A 20,250-nucleotide genomic window follows, 5' to 3' on the forward strand; every position below is an offset into this window, starting at 1 on the left:
ACAAAGAATAACCCAAACTCTGCTTTCCCGCTCTACTAAGAAATGACAAAAGAAATGCTGGGGCACATTCCCTCATCCACAGCCCCACACACAACATAGCCTAAAGCATCTGCCTCCAGCCCAGTAGGTGCTCAGTACCTGCTGCCCTCCCTACTGTGCGCAAAAGAGAAGTGGCCTAAGAATCATAAAGAATGAAAAAAAGTTCTCGATTTGTACTAACCACATTAATTTTAATCATACTTCTCAGTAACAGCCAGAGTCTACTGCTATTTCTAGGCCTTTTGACATCTGTATATTGCTCTGCCCCAAAGTGGATGAAAGAAACTGATGTGTTGAGAAGAACCCACAAGCCTGACACTGTCCCTGTCTCTGTTCCCCGTATGCTTGGTCTACACATCGCCCCCAGAGCTATGGGGGGAGGAACGTGGGTTTGAACAATTGGTGTCCTGTTGATTGCAACTGTCAATTAAATAAACCAGCCACCCAGGAGCATATGTTCACACATAAAATATTAAATTCACAGATTGGGATAAAAATATATTAATACCTGGGTTCCGCTTTCATGCTTAGTGGTCAGATAAGTATTCAGCCAATTCAGTTCTATTTCTGCGCCCTGTGGGCTCGATGGTGTTACTTTTGTGTTTCACTTTTCTTTTCCTTCTCTGGTTACTGTCTGGTTTCCCATGTCAGTGCCTCGTTATGACTGACCAGCAGCATACGTTTAAGCAGGATTTTAATTACTAGGTCATCTCCCAGCCAACTTGCCCAAGGCAGGCTGGCAGGAAAGTCCTACAATCCATGCCTTACACTTCTCATGCTCCTCTCCAGATAAATCTCTTATTTTCTGAGGACACTAGATTCAAGATGGCATCGTATTCATCTGATAAGGATGATGATCACCTAATTTCTATAAAGTTTCATTTTTGTCCACTGAGTATTTCAAGTTGCAAAGCTGGCACACAGAGGTTGAGATGGGGTGCCCGATAGCGTGACGTGATACCAGGATTTTTTATCTTAACCCAGAAAAGCACCTTCCCATATATCACTGCACATGCCAACTAACGTACCCTGGGGATTTAGCACAGATCTGGCTTTTCAATTTGCCTTTGAATAACGTTGTCAATTTGCTTCAATTGAAGCAGGAATTATATTACATGATCAAATGGCAGGAGAATTTCTCTCCACCTCTGAAGTCCAATGCAAGAGAATCAGCAATGACTAAAGAGCGGGAAAGAACAGTAGTGATGGCCGCCTGTGTCAGCTGGCTGGAGGTCCAAGTGCTGGGGGCACAAAACCCCACTCTTTTTTTCTTTTTGGCTGCAACCAAATTTTTGAAAGATGGCTTCAGTGTTCCTCATTTACTAAGTGGAGAGAATAATGGTAGTGCCCTCCTATGGTGGTTAAGAGCATTAAAAGAGATGATATAATGTGCTCAGTATTAAACCTGATGGGTAGTAAATGCTCAAAGGCTTGCTATCAAAATAGCAAAACCACCATCACTCGAAACATTGGCCTGAAAGCTAACATTTTACTGGGCAAAGAATTCGTTAGCCTGTGATCACAAAAATACAGTGGATCCACTTCTCCTGGTCAAAGAGAAAGCAATCTATAGAAAATTTTCAAACTTATTTTCTTAAACATGGATCTCAGACCTAAGGCACTTTTCTGATTAGCTCTCCCCCAAGCTTCTAATATTTTGTTCCCATGTGAAACTTCAGACACACTTTCTCCTCTGCCTAAACTGCTCTTTCCTACTTGCTTGACAAATGCTACTCCTTATTTTTAAGTGTCGTTGATTCTTCAGATTTGGCTGTGTTCTCTTGTTTAAAGCTCCCTTAGCAGTCTGCGTTCCTCCTTATAGTGCTGACCATCATTCAACTTAAGTAATTTCATGTGCAATTATTTGCTTTGTATCGACACATAAACAGACTCACTTACATGACCATATACCTCACAATGTCAACAACAGTGCCTACCTTGTTCACCTCTGCATCTCTGTGGTCTAATAGAGCAGGCAGTCAATAAATAAACATAAGTAGATACCTGATGGAATAAGCAAACGTACTAACGAAGAATCATCAGAGTTAAGATATTAAGGTGCTAAAGAGAGCAGCTGAAGAAGAGTTGAGACATTGTCCAATGGTTATTAACCGCTATGACACCCACACTGGGCTTCCTCACTGAATTAAGCTGAGGCTCTGTGGAATCAGGTTTCCTAAGCTGATCGGTCCCCCTTGGAGCAGCAGGCACTCCATTCTCATGAGGGTTAAAATTAGCACCATTAAGCTCCTCCTGCACTGGGCTCTAATCATGCAAGGGCCCAGGTGGATCTTGCTGACAGATGTTAAGGTTAGAAGGAAGGGTAGCAGCCAGATGAGAAAACAGAGCCACCCCCTTCCGGAGGTACCAGCACTTCCTGTCTTTAGGCCTGGCTGGTTCCTGCCTGCCCCACCCCTCCCCCATGCATCAGTTTCAACACAGTTGCTGCTCTTTCTGTCATTTGAACTCAAATCCTATCTTCGAAATTGATGGGCGATTCTGCCCCTGACAACACAATGTCAGCTTTGCTCAGTGTCCAGCTGGTTCCGTATATATTATCATAATGCGCTGCCTGGGTGGACCCTGGCTGATGCTCTTCCTTGACTCAAATCCTCCTTTCCACGCCAATTTCTGCTCTCTGACATGCAGACACTACTTGTTTAAAAAAATGAAAACAGAGTTTACAGCTTGGGAGACATTTTGATTTTCAAAATCCTAAGAGGACATTAAGTCTATTCTCATGGAAAACTGAACTAAAAAGGTTTTCTATTAAAAAAACAATATACGACTCATTAAAAAAAAAAAAAAAGTGTTTCCCAGGGTCCTATACTGTTTCCTGGTGACATGAAAGAATTATTACTTCCCTCAACGCCCTAAGCCCTCCAAAACAGTGTTTCCCAAACTTCAGTCCTGATTTTACTCCATCTCCTATCACTTACTTTATGACTTAATTAAGATTATAGCTGCTATTTTTGTTTACATTGACTTACTTTTTTCTTTAAATTTAGTCTTGCCCTAAGCAACAGCAGCTGTAGGTCACAACTTGGGAATGCTTTGTTTATGGTGAGGGTTATTTTTGTTTTCTGTTTGTTTTGTTTTTTTTTCCTTATGCATTAAGATAGACATAACTATTTTTTGAGAGTTTTTTTTTTTAATTTTGTTGGGAGCATAGTTGCTTTACAATGTTGTGTTAGTTTCTTCTGCACAGCAAAGTGAATCAGCTATATATATATATATATATATACACATATATACATATATCCCTTTTTTTTTAGATTTCCTTTTCATTTAGGTCACCACAGAGCACTGAGTAGAGTTCCCTGTGCAATAAAGTAGGTTCTCATTAGTTATCTATTTTATCCATAATATCTAAATAGACATTACTATTTTTTTTTACTTTTTTTTTTATGTTTTCCCCCACCACCTAAAAGGATACACATACTGCACGGGAAACTAGTCCAAAATCTCACGGCTAACCATCAAGTGACGTCAATGTTACACTATCTCAGCTGAAGGAATTCAGAGAGAACGCCAGGTGAGAGCTACCTAAGGCACAAGTGTTTGTGTATGGCACACTGTGTGGCTTTTTCAGGACTCCTGGGACCCACTGCCAACCTCCTGCATAAATGTCCAAGGTAAAGGGAAGTGGCCTCAGGTCTGTCCTGTGGAATGACCATCACCTTGGTATTTTGGTGGCCACTCACCAAAGCAGTGAGTGTATCACAGCTCAATAGATCAGCTGAGTTCAAGTGACAAATCATCAAGGCTTAAAGGGCTCAGCAAGCCCCTTATCCCCAACTAACAGATGAGGAAACTGAGACCCCGAAATCAAAGTACACAGTGGATGTCACATAGCAAAGCAGGGGCAGTGCTCTGTTATTTATTTCTACATGTATGAATGAAAAGGTTCAAACAAAAAGATGTGCCCCTAAATATCTTATCTTAATAAGATTTATGACCAGTACACAGAAGTTATTTGCATATTCATATTACATGAATCCTCTGATATCCTCAAGTAAGTAGAAAGTAATTAGGAAGAGGCCTTTGGTTTGAGACAATCAGTTATGCAGATAAACACAACTGGAATTATGATGCTTTTGTAACCGAATTTAAAAAAAAAAAAAGGTTTAAATGTTCTGTCCAAGTTATCCGCTGAAAGCACCATTCTGCCCCCTCCTCCCATCCCCTCCCTTGACACTATGTGCTTATTAAAATAAGCTAGGTGTGGTTCACTCATTTACTAGGTCACACAAAACACCAAATAAACTGTGGGAAGTTTCCCACAGTTGACAGGTTTGTCAAGAAATTTATATAAGAAAACTATTTCTTGAGGGGTGAAGCTCAGTAACTCTTCAGTACCCCAACAAGATTCTTAGTATCCTACCAGTCTTATAACTCACAATTTCACACTAATCTCATGGTCTCCTTTTTTTCTACCTTGTACAGAGGAGCCTGGTGGGCTGTAGTCCATGGGGTCGCAAAGAGTCGGACACGACTGGGCGACTAACACTTAACTTAATACATGCCAGAGAGTCCATATGGTCAGCAAATGAGTTCTACAGAGATGAGTTAGACCATCCTTGCAAATAAATAAAATATTACCAGCCAGCCTCTCTCTCTTATCTTACCAGCCCCATGAAAAACATATATGTCAGCAAATAAAAGAAGCGTTTTCTTGATTTGACTATAGCCATGAGAAAAATAGGCTATTGAAGGAAAATAAACTCTAAGGTAAACATATGTAATATGCCCATTAAAAACAAGAAAAGATATGTCTGGATTAACTTTTCAAAGGTCTATTTGAAAGCACAACTAGTAAGTATAACTGCTTTACTTGTATTGAGAAAAAAAAATAAGAACAGTAGGACAAGAAATAGAAAGAATATTAGCATACTGTATAGAGTAAGTAATTGAAAGGACAGACTCTAAGGTACTTCCCTGGTAGTCCAGTGGCTAAGACTCTGCCCTCCCAATGCAGGGGGCACAGGTTCAACTCCTGGTCAGGGAACTAGATTACACATCTGGACTGAGTTCACATGTCACAACTGAGACCCAGCACAGCCAAATAAATGAGTTTTTTTAAAAAGAAGGCAAAAAAACAAAGTATGGACTCCGAAGTCAAGCTTTCTGGGTTTGAATCCTAGATTTCCAACATCCTTGCTGTGTAACTCTGGGCAAGTTGCTTAAGCTATCCTTAGTCTCCCTTTCCTCATCTTTACAATGGGTTGCCCACAGTACTATGTGCCCAGTACAGTAAGGGCTCAGTGAGTATTTGTGTCATGATTGTCAGCCCTACTGATATGCAGAGCTCTGTCATTATGTAGACCAGGCTTGGGTCCCAGTTTCAGCTCTGAATGTGGCCTTGGGTAAGTTGGTGACCTCTCTAAACCCCAGTTTTCCCATCTGTAAACTGAGGAAAATAACTGTTACAGCTTATCAGCCTTGTTGAAGGATTTGATGAGATGATATAAGTAAAATGATTAGCAAATGCTCCCTAAATGTTAGCTGATAATAGTCCAAAAATAACAAGAGCAATAAGAAGAAAAAGAATACATACTATCACCTTGCCTGGTCACTGTTAAGCAGGATGGCAAAGTCTGAGCACTATTTCTCCTTTGTCAGCAGTGCTGGCTGGTGGTGTCATATTCAAATAAAGACAGAGTAGATCACCAGCTTAGCAGTGCCCTGTAGCTTATGAACTCTTTAATCTGCCTGATGCTGAGCACTTACTGGCTCCCAAGTCTCCAGTGTTAGGATTTCTGGGGTTACCTGCTTTGTGGATTACTCAAGGGAGACTTTGAAAATCAGTCTTCACTTACATCCCTGTTCATTATCTTGACTTCTTGCCAGGTCCTTTCTATTGCAAGGTGAAGACAAAAAGACACCTTCTGTGCTGCTCAAAGGAAAAGACCTGATGTGATGCTTAAAAATCTGGGGTCTCTGTCCTCTATAACTCATCTGGATATTCTTAACCCTAACGTTCTGTTCTTGCATCTGTCTTGCTTTTCAAGTAGGAAAAAAATCAATTGATAAGAAGTGACACGCCACCCTCGGTAACAAGAGATGATGCCCATATTTTTCTGCTAAACTAGACCCTTCACTGAAATGGGCCTGGCTGGAGTTCTGCAGCACAACCAGTCCCATAAAGGGCCACTGTCCAAGCGTAAAGCTCTGAGTCATTCATCCTCTGCCCTTGTGTTCTGAAGGTGCACTGCGTTTGTCAGGAAGTTGGTGAGATTTCATAGATGTTCTTCTTGTGACCTTGGAATCCCAGAGATTCCTGCAAGTCTAAGCCAGCCAGAACTGGAAAGGCATCGGGTGGACCCTACATCCCCTGACATCAGTGCAACCCCTGAAATCCTTACTTACTGGTCAGCATACCACGGGCAAGCACAGCTTTAAGTGGATTTTGATGGAAACTAGCCATGTGAGCCTAAGCTGGCTAATGCCCTCTCCAGAACTCAGTTTTCTTCTTTGGAATATGAAGGGCTGTGTTAGACGACCATCCATACTTCAGTGACTCTTCACTCAGGACAAGGTGTGTGTCTAGCCACTGACCATGGAGGGAGGGGAGCCAGAGACTTGGGACAGTATGTTTCTCTTTATTTTCCATCATCTAGTTTTCTTTGTTGGGGTTAGATAATATACATTTCATACATCCAAAAGCACAGCAGCCCTTCATTCTAAAGGCCTTAGAAAGGTGAGTCTCTACAAGTTCAGAAAGTAAACTCTTGCTAAGCTATTTATGAAAAAAGAAATTCGATAAGACAAAACCATCTGGAGAAAGAACTCTCCAAATTTGGGACATTCTTCCTATTTTGAAGACATGCACTATTAACAGAATGAGAAGTGATGAGGGGTACAGCTCCAAGGTACAGTCAACTCCCTGATGAGCTCCCAAAAGCTAGGAGGGAAGGGCAAGGTTATAAGTCACTCAGAGCAATCTTGCCCCAGGCTTTTACGACATACTAGGAGTCTGCATAATTGACCCCGAGCTCTTAAAAGCCCTGCCTGGCTCTCCCATATCACCTCACAACTGTCACTGACCATGGCCTAGGCATCCACACAGGCCTGGCATGATCTGACCTTCAGCAGCTTCCCCAAACTCATCTCCTGCCACTTTCTGTGGCCAGAGCAATAGGAGCCATTGCAAGCTGCTTCTGGTTCCTTGGACTCAATTAGGCAAAACAGCCTTTGCACATGCTCTTCCATCTGCCTGGATATTTGTTTCCGCCCTCTGTCAGATGAAAGCTTACTCATCTCATGGTTCTGGCATAAGTGAGATTTCCTCAAAGAAGGCTTTCTTGACACTTCATTCCTCCTCTCCTTTTATGGTTCCCCTTTGATGCACAAGTCTAAGGAGTTAGTTGTAAACTGTGTTTAGCATCTTCCTTCTCTATTTACATCATACTTTCTAAGAAGACAGCAACTCTATCTGCCTGTGCTCCTGCAGCTAGCTCCCTGTCTGGCATGTGGTGGAGGCTTAGTATGAAGGAATGGAGGAAGGAATGATCTGAGGTCAACGTTACTGACACCTAAGAAAGGGCAATACTAGAAAAGTCTTTGGAGTTCTCTGTTTCTCCACAGGCACCTCAGGAGGTACCAGCTGAGTGAAGGTGCCTGTCAATCGCTTCAGTCCGGAGCATCATAAAATAGTGCATGTGATACACATGACATCTAGAAAAATGGCACTGATGAACCTATTTGCTGGGAAGGAATGGAGACACGATGTAGAGAACGGACTTGTGGGCACAGCGGGGGAAGGAGAGGGTGGGACGAATTGAGAGAGTAGTATTGACATTGATATACCACCACGTGTGAAACAGATAGCTAGTGAGAAGCTGCTATACAACACGGGGAGGCGAGCCTGACCAAGAAGGGTGAGATGGGGGCGGGGAGGGAGTTTCAGGAGGGAGAGGACATATATAAACATAATTATGATTGATTCGGGCTGTTGTACAGCAGAAACCAACACAACATTGTAAAGCAACTTTCCTTCAATTAAAAAAGAAAAGAAAATAGTACACGTGGAAAGGTCTAGAGATGGTCCCAGCTAGCCCTGAGAAAACATACACAACTGAGGTCAGAGAAGCAAAGGGACTTTTTCCCTTAAGCTAGTCAATGGCAGCGACAGGACTAGAATCCAGCCCTCCAGTCAGCCCATCTTCCTCCCTCTAAGTCCAACAGACACTCACTAGCCGCTTCTGAGGGCCTCATTACACAGAGGGGAGAAGAGGGCCCTTTGTGTCTTTGGAAACTCCATACTGTCTCTCAGTTTGGAGTAATCTCCCCAAGCCTGAACCATCTTTCTCCACACATCCAGAAAACAACACATTTAAGTGCAGCTGCAAGTCAATGGGGCTGGATACCCAGGGGCAAGCAACAGAAGCAAAAATCCACTTCTGTCTGGAGCAAAAGGATTAAAGAAGGTCAAATGCTAAAGAGCAAGAATAATACCATATTGTCAGGGGCAGCTGGAAGGGGCCACTACAATGGAAAAGTCAGAACTGACTGGTAGTTGGGAAAATCGGATTCTCTTTCTCCACCACTGTACTTATAGCAAGGAGATGGCCCAGCGAGTCTAACACTATTCAATCTTTATTCTACAAAGGATTTTTAGTTTGACCAAATCCCACTTCTGTTTTATTTTGGGATCCTGGCATCACTATACTTCACATTTCAATCTTTGTAATTACTGTGAAGGGAAATTGAATTGTTTTGTATCCGATGCCCACAAAACTAAATTTCAATCGCTTTCCATTTAAAAAGCCAGAAGTGTCTTTAAACATTTGTGTTTGAGCCAAAAAACTAAGTCCTTGGGTCAGAACTCAGGAACAGTAAAATAATATAGTCCTACTGATTTTTAAAGTAAATATCAAGGTTTGTACAAATTTGTAACACTTTTTTTTTTAAAAACTCTTAATCTCAAGAACATCTCACCAAGGCCTTAACTGCACTTCCAGGAAGGGTGACAGATGAGCTCTTAACCCCCTCAGATTTCCCCAAGAACCCTGGAGGAGGCAAGTTACCCAGAAATACAGAAAGGGGAGAGAGTAGAGGGAGGGAGAAAAACACATGCACGCCAAAAAAAAAAAAAAAAAAAGTCCCCTTAAAAAAATGAGCATTTAAAGTGCTTGTCAGCCGGCTCCCTGACAAAGACAGTAGTGTATTCATAGCCATTTGCATAAATGCTGCCGGTGAGTTCACCATGGCTGCTAGCGCTAATGGTACATAAAGTAATTTAGTCACTTCTCCCAGCATTCTATGTCAGAATGATGAGCACCGGCACTTTGCCTTGTTGCATATTAGATCATTAGATAATAAAGTGTTAGCGCATGCAAGCTGGCAGGGTCCCCACACTGCAGCTTTGTAAGGGCACTGCTTTTTCCAACAGGGGGCAAAAAATAGAGAAACGGATGCCACGTGTGGCCTTACATTCAAATAAACACCACTTGAAATCTCAGAACAATGATAATATACCCTGCAAGCCCTTCGAAGATCCCTAGCACACAGTCCCCAGGAATTTGCCCAAGTGATGCGGAGATTGGAAGGGCACAGGAGCCAGGGCTGTGCATTACCTTCCCTGGGGTCAGCTCAGGGTCTTTGACCCCAAGTCTACGTTTTTTCAGAAATCAGAATCCTGAGAGCAGTTGGGTTCTGAGACTGCCTCTCTCCACAACTATACATCTTCCCTAACACTACTGCTTAAAGAGAAAACCTCACTGGCCTAAACTCTCTCATAAATATCCAGCCAAAGAAAATCTCAGTATTTATGAATGAAGGAAAAAAATAGGAGGGAGTGCAATTACCATGAGCTACAGTGTGCCAGGATTCACCCTCTCTGGACCACACAGGAGTCTACGACATAAATTTGCCTTTGTCAGCTCTCTTACTTGAAATACAGGGACAGTTATTTGAGCACGGAGGTTTGTGAGTCTGTGGGTCACACAGGGAAGACGGCATGAATGCAAAGTGTGGTCTCTATTTCTCATATGCAGAAAGGTGAGCCACGAAACAGAACTTTCTTCCAACCACCTGACAAGCAGGATATAAAAAGAGATGTGCAGAATAGCTCAAAATAATTCAGGCTACCTGTAAATGAGATGGTAGGGAGCCCAGAATGAGGGAAAACAAGGCTCCTGCAAGTCACCTAGGAGGTGCAAACGGCGCTTGCAGTCTCACTGTGGGGCAGCTCTGTGAGGCGGAGGTGGCAGAGGGAGGGGCTGACGAGGGGGTATGGCTCTGTGAGCCAGTTTCAAATAGGATTGTTTAATAGCAAGATAAAGTATTACTATACCCTCAAGTCGATGTGAATTAGCATCAAAGTCCACTCCCACACAGCATCATGAAGAAGCCCATAGTCACTCTCTGCTGAGTAGATATTTATGTGTCAGCTTGAAGTGTCTAAATGAGTGGGTGGTTATGTGTGGTTGGTTGATTCATTCTGCAGAGAAGCAGATTTCCACGTTACTGTCATTACTGAGAACCTCCAGGTGTCTGCCTTTTTATTCTGCTGGGTAGAAATGAAGTCAGGTTTTGGTGAGAGGGAGGCCCTCTAGCTGAAGGAGATAGGACACACTCAGGTCCCAGTGATGGTTAACCATGAATACACGGTGAAATGTCATTATTTCTTGAGTAGTATGCTAAGAAGAATATGGTCATTTGTGGACTGGTCACCTGCAGCTGAGGAATAAAATGTTGTCTTTAAAACTTAGAATACAAATGCTAGCCCAACTGAAATATTAATATGTCCACCTAGAAGGGAGAATGCTCCAGCTGGAAGGTAGCTTACAGACATTTTGATCCAGAAATCTCAAACTGTGAGCCTCTGGCTGTCTTCTACCTAAGTGACTTTCTTCCCCTGTTCTTCCTTCAGGGGCTAAAACACTTTGTAATTTGTTACCAACAATTAAAAATTGAAAGAGTTTTACTTCTGGTCAGACGGGAACATCTGGCCCACCTGGGCTCTCCCTGCCCTTGATGACAACTGCCCCGGGCTTGGGTCGGCAGAGCATGAACTTGCCCTTCTTCCGCAGTCTCCACCCAGCCAACTTCCCCTCTGTATGTGACCTGCCCCCACCCAAGGCACATTTTTTTTTTTTTTTACCCCTCAGAGATCATCACCTTTACTTTGCCGAGAAGGAAACTAAGGATCCTCAAAGGTAAGCTGACTTGTCCAAGGTCACACAAAGGCTAGAAGTGAAGCTCAGAACTGGTTTAGGTTTCAAGGCTCTTCCTCTACCATGCCATGATGTAAAATAATGTTCCTGACCTCTAGGCCCTAGAGGTGTCCTTGCTAGTGAGTTTGTCTTGCACTGGTTTGTGTTGGGGTTTTTTGGGGGAGGGATGATTTGCAAGGTGTCATGTGCTCTCCCACCAGCTTCCCAAGGGCAGGAATGGGAACCTGGGTGTGGTCTGCACATGGAGCACATTTTAGAACTATGGACCCATGACTGTCAGATACCAAACTGACAGTCAAGTCTGTTCCCAGACAGGACAGTAACTAACGGTCAGAGTTGGAAACAAGACTTTGGCTTTTAAGCCACTGTTGTCCAAATTGTATCCACTGAGTATTTACCTATTTTTCCTTCTTCCTTTCACCTCAATCTCTCTAATCATACAAAGTCTGAAGTGACTCCAAGGGTATAAAAATGGCAATATTACTATAAAGTGAGGATCCGAATAATTTTAAGTACAGAAATGGAGCTAGGAATGTAATCATGAGCAGGTGTTTCAAATGGCCTCCTGCAAAAAGTAATATCCATCCATCTCAGCACTAATGAAACCATAAAGAAGCAGCTTTTGAAAGATGATGGTTTACTTTAAAAAGACTGTAAAACTGGATGTGGCATAGAATCCCTTCTAAGAGTGTTCCATCTGGCTAATTAATAAAAAGTACAGATTGTGTATTCCTTAGGCACAGACACATACACACACAAAAAAAACAGGCAAAAATGGTGACAGTAGTGTGTTTATTAAATTGAGATGCCAGCAGAGAAAGGAGTTTTCTACCCTATGAACTACATCGTGGACAGTTCATGGTCCACCAAAAGATCAGGCAATCAGGTGGTACTCTGTGTGGTAGTGTTTTCAAAAGAATTCTGATGACCTAGCAAACTGAAAGTGAAATGGGGAAAATAAGTGAAGAGTTTAATTTGAGGAGGTTGGAGGAAACCTAGCACAGTGACTGGTATCCAGTTGAGACTCAGTCACAGTTTTTTGGGTGGATTGATGGATGGATGAAAACTGGATGGATAAATAAAGGATGAATGGAATGGCTGGACAGAGGATGGATGATGATGGATGGATAGATGGGTTGATGAATGGGTGGATGATGAATAGACGGATTCACTATATAAATATACAAGTAACTCAGAAACATTTGGACATATGCTCAGTCCAGCCTCTTGTTCCTTTGAGTGGCATTCAATTTCTTTGTTTCAAATTTTTGTCTGGTTTCCTCTAGTCCTCTCAAAGGTACAACTAACTAGCCATAAAATGAAGACAAATATGATTTCTCCCCACCAAAATCTGCCTATATAAAGCAGGCTGCACCATGTGGTGATGAGGGGTGGGGCATGCACAGGGCACGGAAGGGACATTTAGTTTGGAATTTATATGCAAAAAGAAACACATCCAACCAACACTTTGGAACCTTATCTCCAAATGAAGTTAAATGTATGGTCACAGACACATACCAGTAGGATTGTAAAGAAAGTGAAGTTCATTATACAATCAGGTCAACCACAAACTCAAAATACTCAAAATCTCAAAAAACTCAAAATCAGGATTTTTGTTGCCCTGCTTTGGCCTTTCACTATTTTTAAAATCAAGTGGCAGTTTAAAATAAAGCAGTGGTCCAATCTCCCTCTGTCTCTCCAACATAAGGATGGAAATGTCAGCCATTTCCAGGGTAGGGACCTGTGCAACAAGAAAGCCTGGGCCTCCGAGATATCTTTCTGTATTGAAATATTCAGCATCAATACTGTTCAACAGGACATTTGAAATTTGAAAAGGGGTAGAAAAGATGGTGGAGTTGGAAGAAAGAAACCAAATAAATGCACAGTTAAAGTAGCAATGACAACCAATGAAAATGATTCGCCTACCATGTTCCAGATAAGAGGGCGTACCTTCCGAGGGGTCAAGCCTCCGAGCCCTCCGCCCATGCTTTGAGTTATTATGGACAAACATATTATCAGAGACTGCCAGGACATGGCCATCCACATTGACTGTCGTAGACACCACGACCTGGAGACAGGAGAGAGAAATGAATGAACATTTTAATATAAAAGCACGGAGGGTAATAAACTCAAGTTAAATAAATAACAGCTGGGAGCTGCAGAAAATTGCATAGCTATTTCACATAATAACTGGTGCTTATGCTGTACAAGTCTAACAAGAGGAGCTATTGATGAGTGGGTCTTTGGCATGGAACGCTTTTGATGCAGTTTTAAGTAAAATTGCACAGTTTATAGTTATACAGCAGAAGGTACACTGTTAACCATAATTTTAACAAGAGGATCTTTATTAGCATATTTTTTTTTTACACAAGGGTGGTTGTGTTTCACCTAAATTACCCTTCAGTTTAGACACTGAAGCAGATATCACAGTTGATCATGCAAATAAAAATCTTTTGAATCTTTAAAAGATTCCCCCCCCCCCCCCCCCCACCACTGTGTCAGGGTTAAGAGGAGAGAGAAATGAAAAAGAGAGGTTTCAGTGAGAGCTGGGATGCATTTTTCTCTCCTGGGTGTCTTTTTGGGGTTTCTTGTACTTTTTTCTACCCACAGTCGTTTAGTTAAGCAGACAGACCAAAGCCCCCCTCACCACCATCACCACCACTACCCAAAAATCTTTGCTAATTAAGAGTCTTAGAGCTGTGTTTCAAGGCCAAAAAAAAAAAGAAGTCTTGGCCCAAGGTACAATCAGATACCCTGGCGGTCCCATAAACTGATTGGAGTTTGCCAGAAGGGACCCAGGCAAGGGTGTTTTCTCAGAGAACTTGGACTAAAACAATAAGAAGAAATGACCTACACTTCTCCTTATATTAAATGGGGAAGAGGATTAAAACTGAAACCCACAGAGATATGTTTATTCATGCGACCTCTTACAACCAAATATAATAATTGTCTGTAATTGCAGCTTCAGCGTCCGCCTCATGCTTTGACATGGGAAACAGCAATCAGCCGGCTCCCGTTTAATCCACCTATTATGTTGACTAATTAACTTTGCTCGACACTTTATTTCTTCCTCCATTATCAGCCCCTGTCAGCCGCAAGCACCCTGCAGCATAGGGGGGACCTCAGGCTCTTTGATTGATCACCGATAGATTGACATGCAGATTAATTTAATTAGAATCACCTCACTTGAGAAATGAAAGACAATGGCAAGAGGGCTAATAGATCTGCTCTCATAATGAGGCGAACCTCCAGAGCCAAGGCTGAGGATTTCTGATTTATTTTTGCTCAATTCCCCAGTTGCTTGGGAAGACTTGCGCTTTAATTGTTCTTGGTTTTGGCGCTTTAATTGTTCTTGGTTTCGAGAGGCATTAGCGCCTGAAGAGGTGAAACGCTTTACAAGGATTGGCACATACTGAGGCCCCAGCTTCTGAGAAGCCTTTTCTCCAAGTTGGGGAAAGGGGACCTTGCCTTCTAGAGTCTTGGGCAATGAATGCTCTGATTTCATCACCTGAGTTGGGCAGAGGGGAAAATGCTGGGCCTGTGAACTGTAAGCCCTGCCTGGAAAAGCAACCCCACTCCCAACCCTGTAGACCCCCACCAATGGATGCCACACTTAAAAGTTCCACCACCTCCACCTCTTTGACCTCACAGCATCCTAGTTCAACACAGCAGATTCCTCCAAGACGGCAACACAATTTTTCTGTTTTCCTTCTGGGTCCTCCCTTCTGCAGACTTGAGGCCCTTCTCCCCCACATCAAGAGGATCTAGACTTCCTCAGACCCAGAAAGAGGGGTCCCACTCTGGGGTCTCCCAGGGATGACTGCTGGGGGCGCTCCTGTGAGGTCCCCTCCATTCTCCCTTGGGGTCCTCAAGATCCAACCCCAAGCAGGACTTGGACCCACACCTGATTTTAGTTTTCACTCCTATTTTACTAAAATGCAAAGTAAACAATTAAGAGAGTCCATTTAGGGACTCAGGGACTTCTCCTTAGTCATTGTGATATCCAAAATTCCAGCCAGGGCAAGTCATTCATGGAAGGACACAGTCAGTTCTAAGCAGCAGTTTGCAAAGTGGTTTTTCTCTTTCTTCATGATTGACCAACCAGATGTGACGGCTGGAGGCTCTGTGTGTGCCTCATCAATTATAGGTTAATTTAGAAGGAAGAGAAGGAGAAAGACTAAGAGGGAGAGAAGAAAATTCTCTATTCTTCTATTTTTGAAAAGTACTATATGTGGTGGCAGAGTCTATATTATTTAAAGCAACAGAAATTCATTTTTCTTTTTAGTTCAGGAGATGACTTCGTGGGACATTTACAATTATGTAACGGAGCTGGGTCTTTCAAAGAATTTTTGATTTACTACAAGACCACAATTGAGTGGTCACTGGAGTCGTTAGCTGAAGAAACTATAAAAGGAATGACAAACGGTATCTGTTTCCAGTGTCAGGAAATACAGAAAGTGGTTATTCTAGATGTCTGTCTTAAGAAAAAAAAAAAAAAAGCAATGACAATCCAACATGCACCTGTAAGTCAGACTGCTACAGGCTTAAAATATTCAGTATCGTTTAAAGACACTGTCATCTAATTCCTACATTGAACAAAAACTGAAAACGGTTAGGAAAGAAAACTACACCCCGTATGTCTGTCTTTTCTTGGCAAGAGAGGGATTACCAAGGCCACATGTGTGATAGGATAATTTCATAGAAAGACCAATTATAACTGGAGAAAGAAAATACCAAGAATTCTCATGCCTTTAAGTTTCTAGAAAATAAACACCTTATATGTTCCTCAAAAACTCATAACACTGTACATTTTAACTCCCGTACCCCAAAATAATTTCTCTCATTCCAATTTGAAATGATTAGGATATAGTTAAATAAAATAAATGCTGCAATTAATCCACAGAGCAACTTGTAAATATACATACATACATACATACACACACACACACACACATATATATATAATGCTGAGATGCAAAGGGAACACTGAAAACTCCTTTAAAAATAAGCCTATACTGGGAGGGAAAAGGGCCTTCACAGTTTAAACACAAGATTAATGAGGTGCTGACATGTTCATGCAGGCAAGGGGACAGGCAAGCCTGCCAAATCTTCAACCTTCCCAAATTTTGTCAACAAAACTCAGCTTGAATTTGGGACAGATAAACATGGAAAATGATTTTGCATTTGGACTTGACCATCTCTTCCCTTTTCTACCTTCTTCCTCACTCTGCTGACCCAGGATAAAATGAGGAACAGGTATATTTAGAATTTTATGATATCTGTTATAATTAACATAGTCTAGAATTATACTAATACAGTGGCCACACATTGGGCTATTTAAATTTAAACTAATTAAATAAAATTTAAAATTCCATTGTTCCTGAGTTTCCATAGCCATATTTCAAGTGGCCACTAGTCACATGTGGCTGGAGGCTACTCTACTGGACAAGGCAGTTACAGAACACTGTCGTCTCTGAAGAATGTTCTATTGCACAGGGCTGCTGTAGAATGATTTTGAAATAAATTGTTCCAATTTATTTGTGAGGATGCCCAATTTATTTCTCCTGAAATAAGTATTAAGCTTAGGCATGTTTAGGGTTATAATATTCTGTATTATCATTGTATTTGGGGGAAAGTAAAACTCTGTCTGGGGAAGGAGCATGGCTTTTTGGTATAGCAATTCAGAGACATGCTGATGAACACTCGGTGTGTTCCATGGCATTTTCTGTTTGTGTCCAGTTCTCCAGGTGACAATATTCAATGTGAGGGAATAAAAAGGCCACAACCATAAACAGACTTTGAAGTTTTCAATTTCTTGGCTCATTACAGTGGTTCACAATTTGCTATGTTATATCCTAGATCTAAATAGACCTAAATGTTATTATTTTTACTATCTCCCCAATCTATTTAGAACTAAAATTCAAAACAAAACTTATGACTTTTGACTCTCAAGCCTTCCTAGCTGATGTGACTTTGGCCATGTAACTTAACCTCTCTAAGCCCCTGTGTCCCTGACTCTCAAATGGAAATGTTAATAGTACCTAACTCATAAGGTTACTGTGAGGCTTACATTATTTAAAGTGGTTAGTATGGTTTCCAGTTCTCATAGAGCAAATGTTAGCAGTGCTAGCAGAGTTGTTGCTTTGTTGGTGATTTCATCAACAAGTTCAAGAACCTGTGTTGGGCTGATAATCTGAAGCATCTTATTTGCTATAAAGAGGACCCAGCATAAATTGTTATTTTCAATACAAGGATACAGAAATTATTTCTTCTACATTCACTTTTTATTAGTTTAACAATGAAATCTTACAAACTTAAAGACCTTCATGTTCACGACATTTAATTATATAATTTAGACCTCTTGTGAATTGCAAATTTCATGGTTTCTGTACTTTTGCTTTTTATAAACCATCTGCCTATTAGCCTTTTACATTCTAAACTTGAAATGAAATGAAACCTTATTGCTCTGAAATTAGCCTGTAAATTTTTCTGCATTTTATCAATGCAGTATATTTTTCCTAATACGTCATTTTAATGAGGGATTCTCTAGGAATTATGTTATTGGTTATTATTTCCTTGTTATCATTCTTTAGACTGTCCCTCTCCCCTTCCAATCAAGCAGGAGATCCTGTATGTCCCAACTATATTCTCTCAAATTGATGAAGCATAATCTGTCTCATGAGCAGATTTTCAAAGAGACAGGCAGCTAAATTCAGTGATGAGTGGCAGATCACATTAACAAAAGCAGCAGCTCATGTGGAAGAAGGGGTTAGGACACAGGCCACCAAAACTTGAAATCTATACCTTTAAACATTTCTAGGGGGATGATTAAGTCATAAAAATATTTTCAGTGTTTAAATTAATAATATCTTGGTAAGAAGTGCCTCTCTCTAAAATATAACATCTTCAGCAACTTAATTTTGAATAACAATTTAAAAATTATAAATCTTGGTTTTTAAGGCTTATATATGATAACTCAGTGTAAAGAAATTAGTGCTAAAGTTGGTCTATTTCACAGCTTCCTTACCTCTGGGTTTAGCTTATTCTATGTTTGCTTTAATTCAGAGCCCTTAATAAAGGTATGAAATGCACTGGCCTGAAGTACGTAAAATGAGGCATTCCATGGAATAGCACTCAGCAATCAAAAGGAATAAACTATTGATACATCTCAATGAATCTCCAGAGAATTATGCCAGATGAAAAAAGCCAGTATCAAAAGGCTACATACTGCATATTATGAGCTGAATTGTCTCCCCCTCAAAATGCACATGTTGAAGTGCGAACCCTGGAACTTTAGAACACAACTGTATTTGCAGATGGAGCCTTTGAAGAGGTAATTAAGTTTAAAATGAGGTTGTTAAGGTTGGTCTTAATCTAATCTTACTGATATCCTTACAAGGAAAGGAAATTTGGACACACAAGGGTCTTCAGGCAAAGAAAACAGACCTTGTGAGGACATAGCGAGAAGGTGGCCATCTGCAAGCCAATGAAACCAAGCCTGCCAACACCTTGATCCAGAACTTCCAGCCTCCAGGATTTTGGAAAACACATTCCAGGCCTGTGGTATTTTGTTACAGCAGTTGTAGCAAACTAGTACACTGCATGATTCTATTTACTACTTCTTGAGATAACAACAATTTAGAAATGAAGAACAGAGAAGTGGTTGGCAGAGATTAGGGGCAGAGGGAAGATGGATGTGGAAGCTACATACGGCCGGCATCTTTGCAGTGAGGAAAATGTCTAATATCTTGACTGTGGGGTGACAGATACACAGACCTACACATCACAAAATAGTATACACTAAAATATACACATGGATGGGTACAAGTAAAACTAGAGACATGAATAAGATGAGTGGATTGCATCAATGTTTATATCCTGTATGAATACTGTATGTCATGTCCTACTCTCTGCAACCCCATGGACTGTAGCCCACCAGGCTCCTCTGTCCATGAAATTCTCCAGGCAAGAATACTGGACTGGGTTGCCATTCCCTTCTCCAGGGAGTCTTCCTGACACAGAGATTGAACCTGGGTCTCCTGCATTGCAAGCGGATTCTTTACCATCTGAGCAATAGAACAATCTAATACTGGTCAATAATTTTGCAAAATATCACTATATTAGGGGAAACTGAATAAAGGATACACAGGATCCCTCTGAATAATTTTGTACATCTGCATGTGATTTAACCATCATAGTAATTTAAAAATTTGACTAAATAAAAGGCACCAGCAACCAGAATGTCCAACAGATGGATAAATAAACAAACTGGTAATCCACAGAATGGAGGATGATGCAGCAATAAAAAGGAATATGCTATCAAGGCACAAAAAGACACGAAGGAAACGTAAATGCAGATCACTAAATGAAAAAAGCAAACCTGTAAAGACTATATACTTCATCATTCCAACTATATGACATTTTGGAAAAGGGATAACTATGGAGATAGTGGAAAGACCAGTGGTTGCCAGGAGTTTGGGAAGAGGGAAGGAGAGATGAAGAGGCAGAGCACAAAGGAACCGGTGGGGGAGGATGGAGATGAAACCATTCTAAACGGCACTGTATGGTAGACACATATCACGAATCTGTATAAACCCACAGTGTATAACATGGTGAGTCCTAGTGTAAACTATGGAAATTAATAATAGTATATCAATACTGACACATCAGTTGTAACACATGTATCACACTAATGCAAGATGTTAATAAGGGAAACTGCCTAAGGGGTATTAAGGAAATATATGTGAACTCTCTGCGCTTTCCCTTCATTTTTCTGCAAGCCTAAAACTTTCCTACAAAATAGAAGTCTACTAGGTCAAACTTCTACCCTCTGCTTCACCCAGCCCACATTCTACACCCAACCTATCAACTGAACTACCCTTTATAGGCTCCTCCAATGAGTCCCAAGAGACCCAAGAAATCAGCCAATCTAGAGAAGGGGACGACCGAGGATGAGATGGCTGGATGGCATCACAGACTTGATGGACGTGAGTCTGAGTGAACTCCGGGAGATGGTGATGGACAGGGAGGC

The 20,250-nt window shown here is 41.3% G+C and overlaps 1 protein-coding gene across 2 annotated transcripts in view; it reads right to left on the reverse strand.

Annotated features, from left to right (window-relative positions):
- Positions 1-20,250, reverse strand: part of EBF1 (EBF transcription factor 1) — a 405,187-nt gene that overhangs the window by 120,928 nt on the left and 264,009 nt on the right. Inside the window, exon 8 of one of the 2 annotated variants that reach the window (XM_052642605.1) lies at positions 13,170-13,287. In XM_052642605.1, the coding sequence (XP_052498565.1) occupies positions 13,170-13,287 (118 nt within the window). Of the gene's footprint in view, positions 1-13,145; positions 13,288-20,250 lie in introns of both variants that reach the window. The other variant, XM_052642604.1, reaches the window with a different exon arrangement.

Source organism: Budorcas taxicolor, chromosome 7, assembly GCF_023091745.1.
Source record: "Budorcas taxicolor isolate Tak-1 chromosome 7, Takin1.1, whole genome shotgun sequence".
Taxonomy (NCBI): Eukaryota; Metazoa; Chordata; class Mammalia; order Artiodactyla; family Bovidae; genus Budorcas; species Budorcas taxicolor.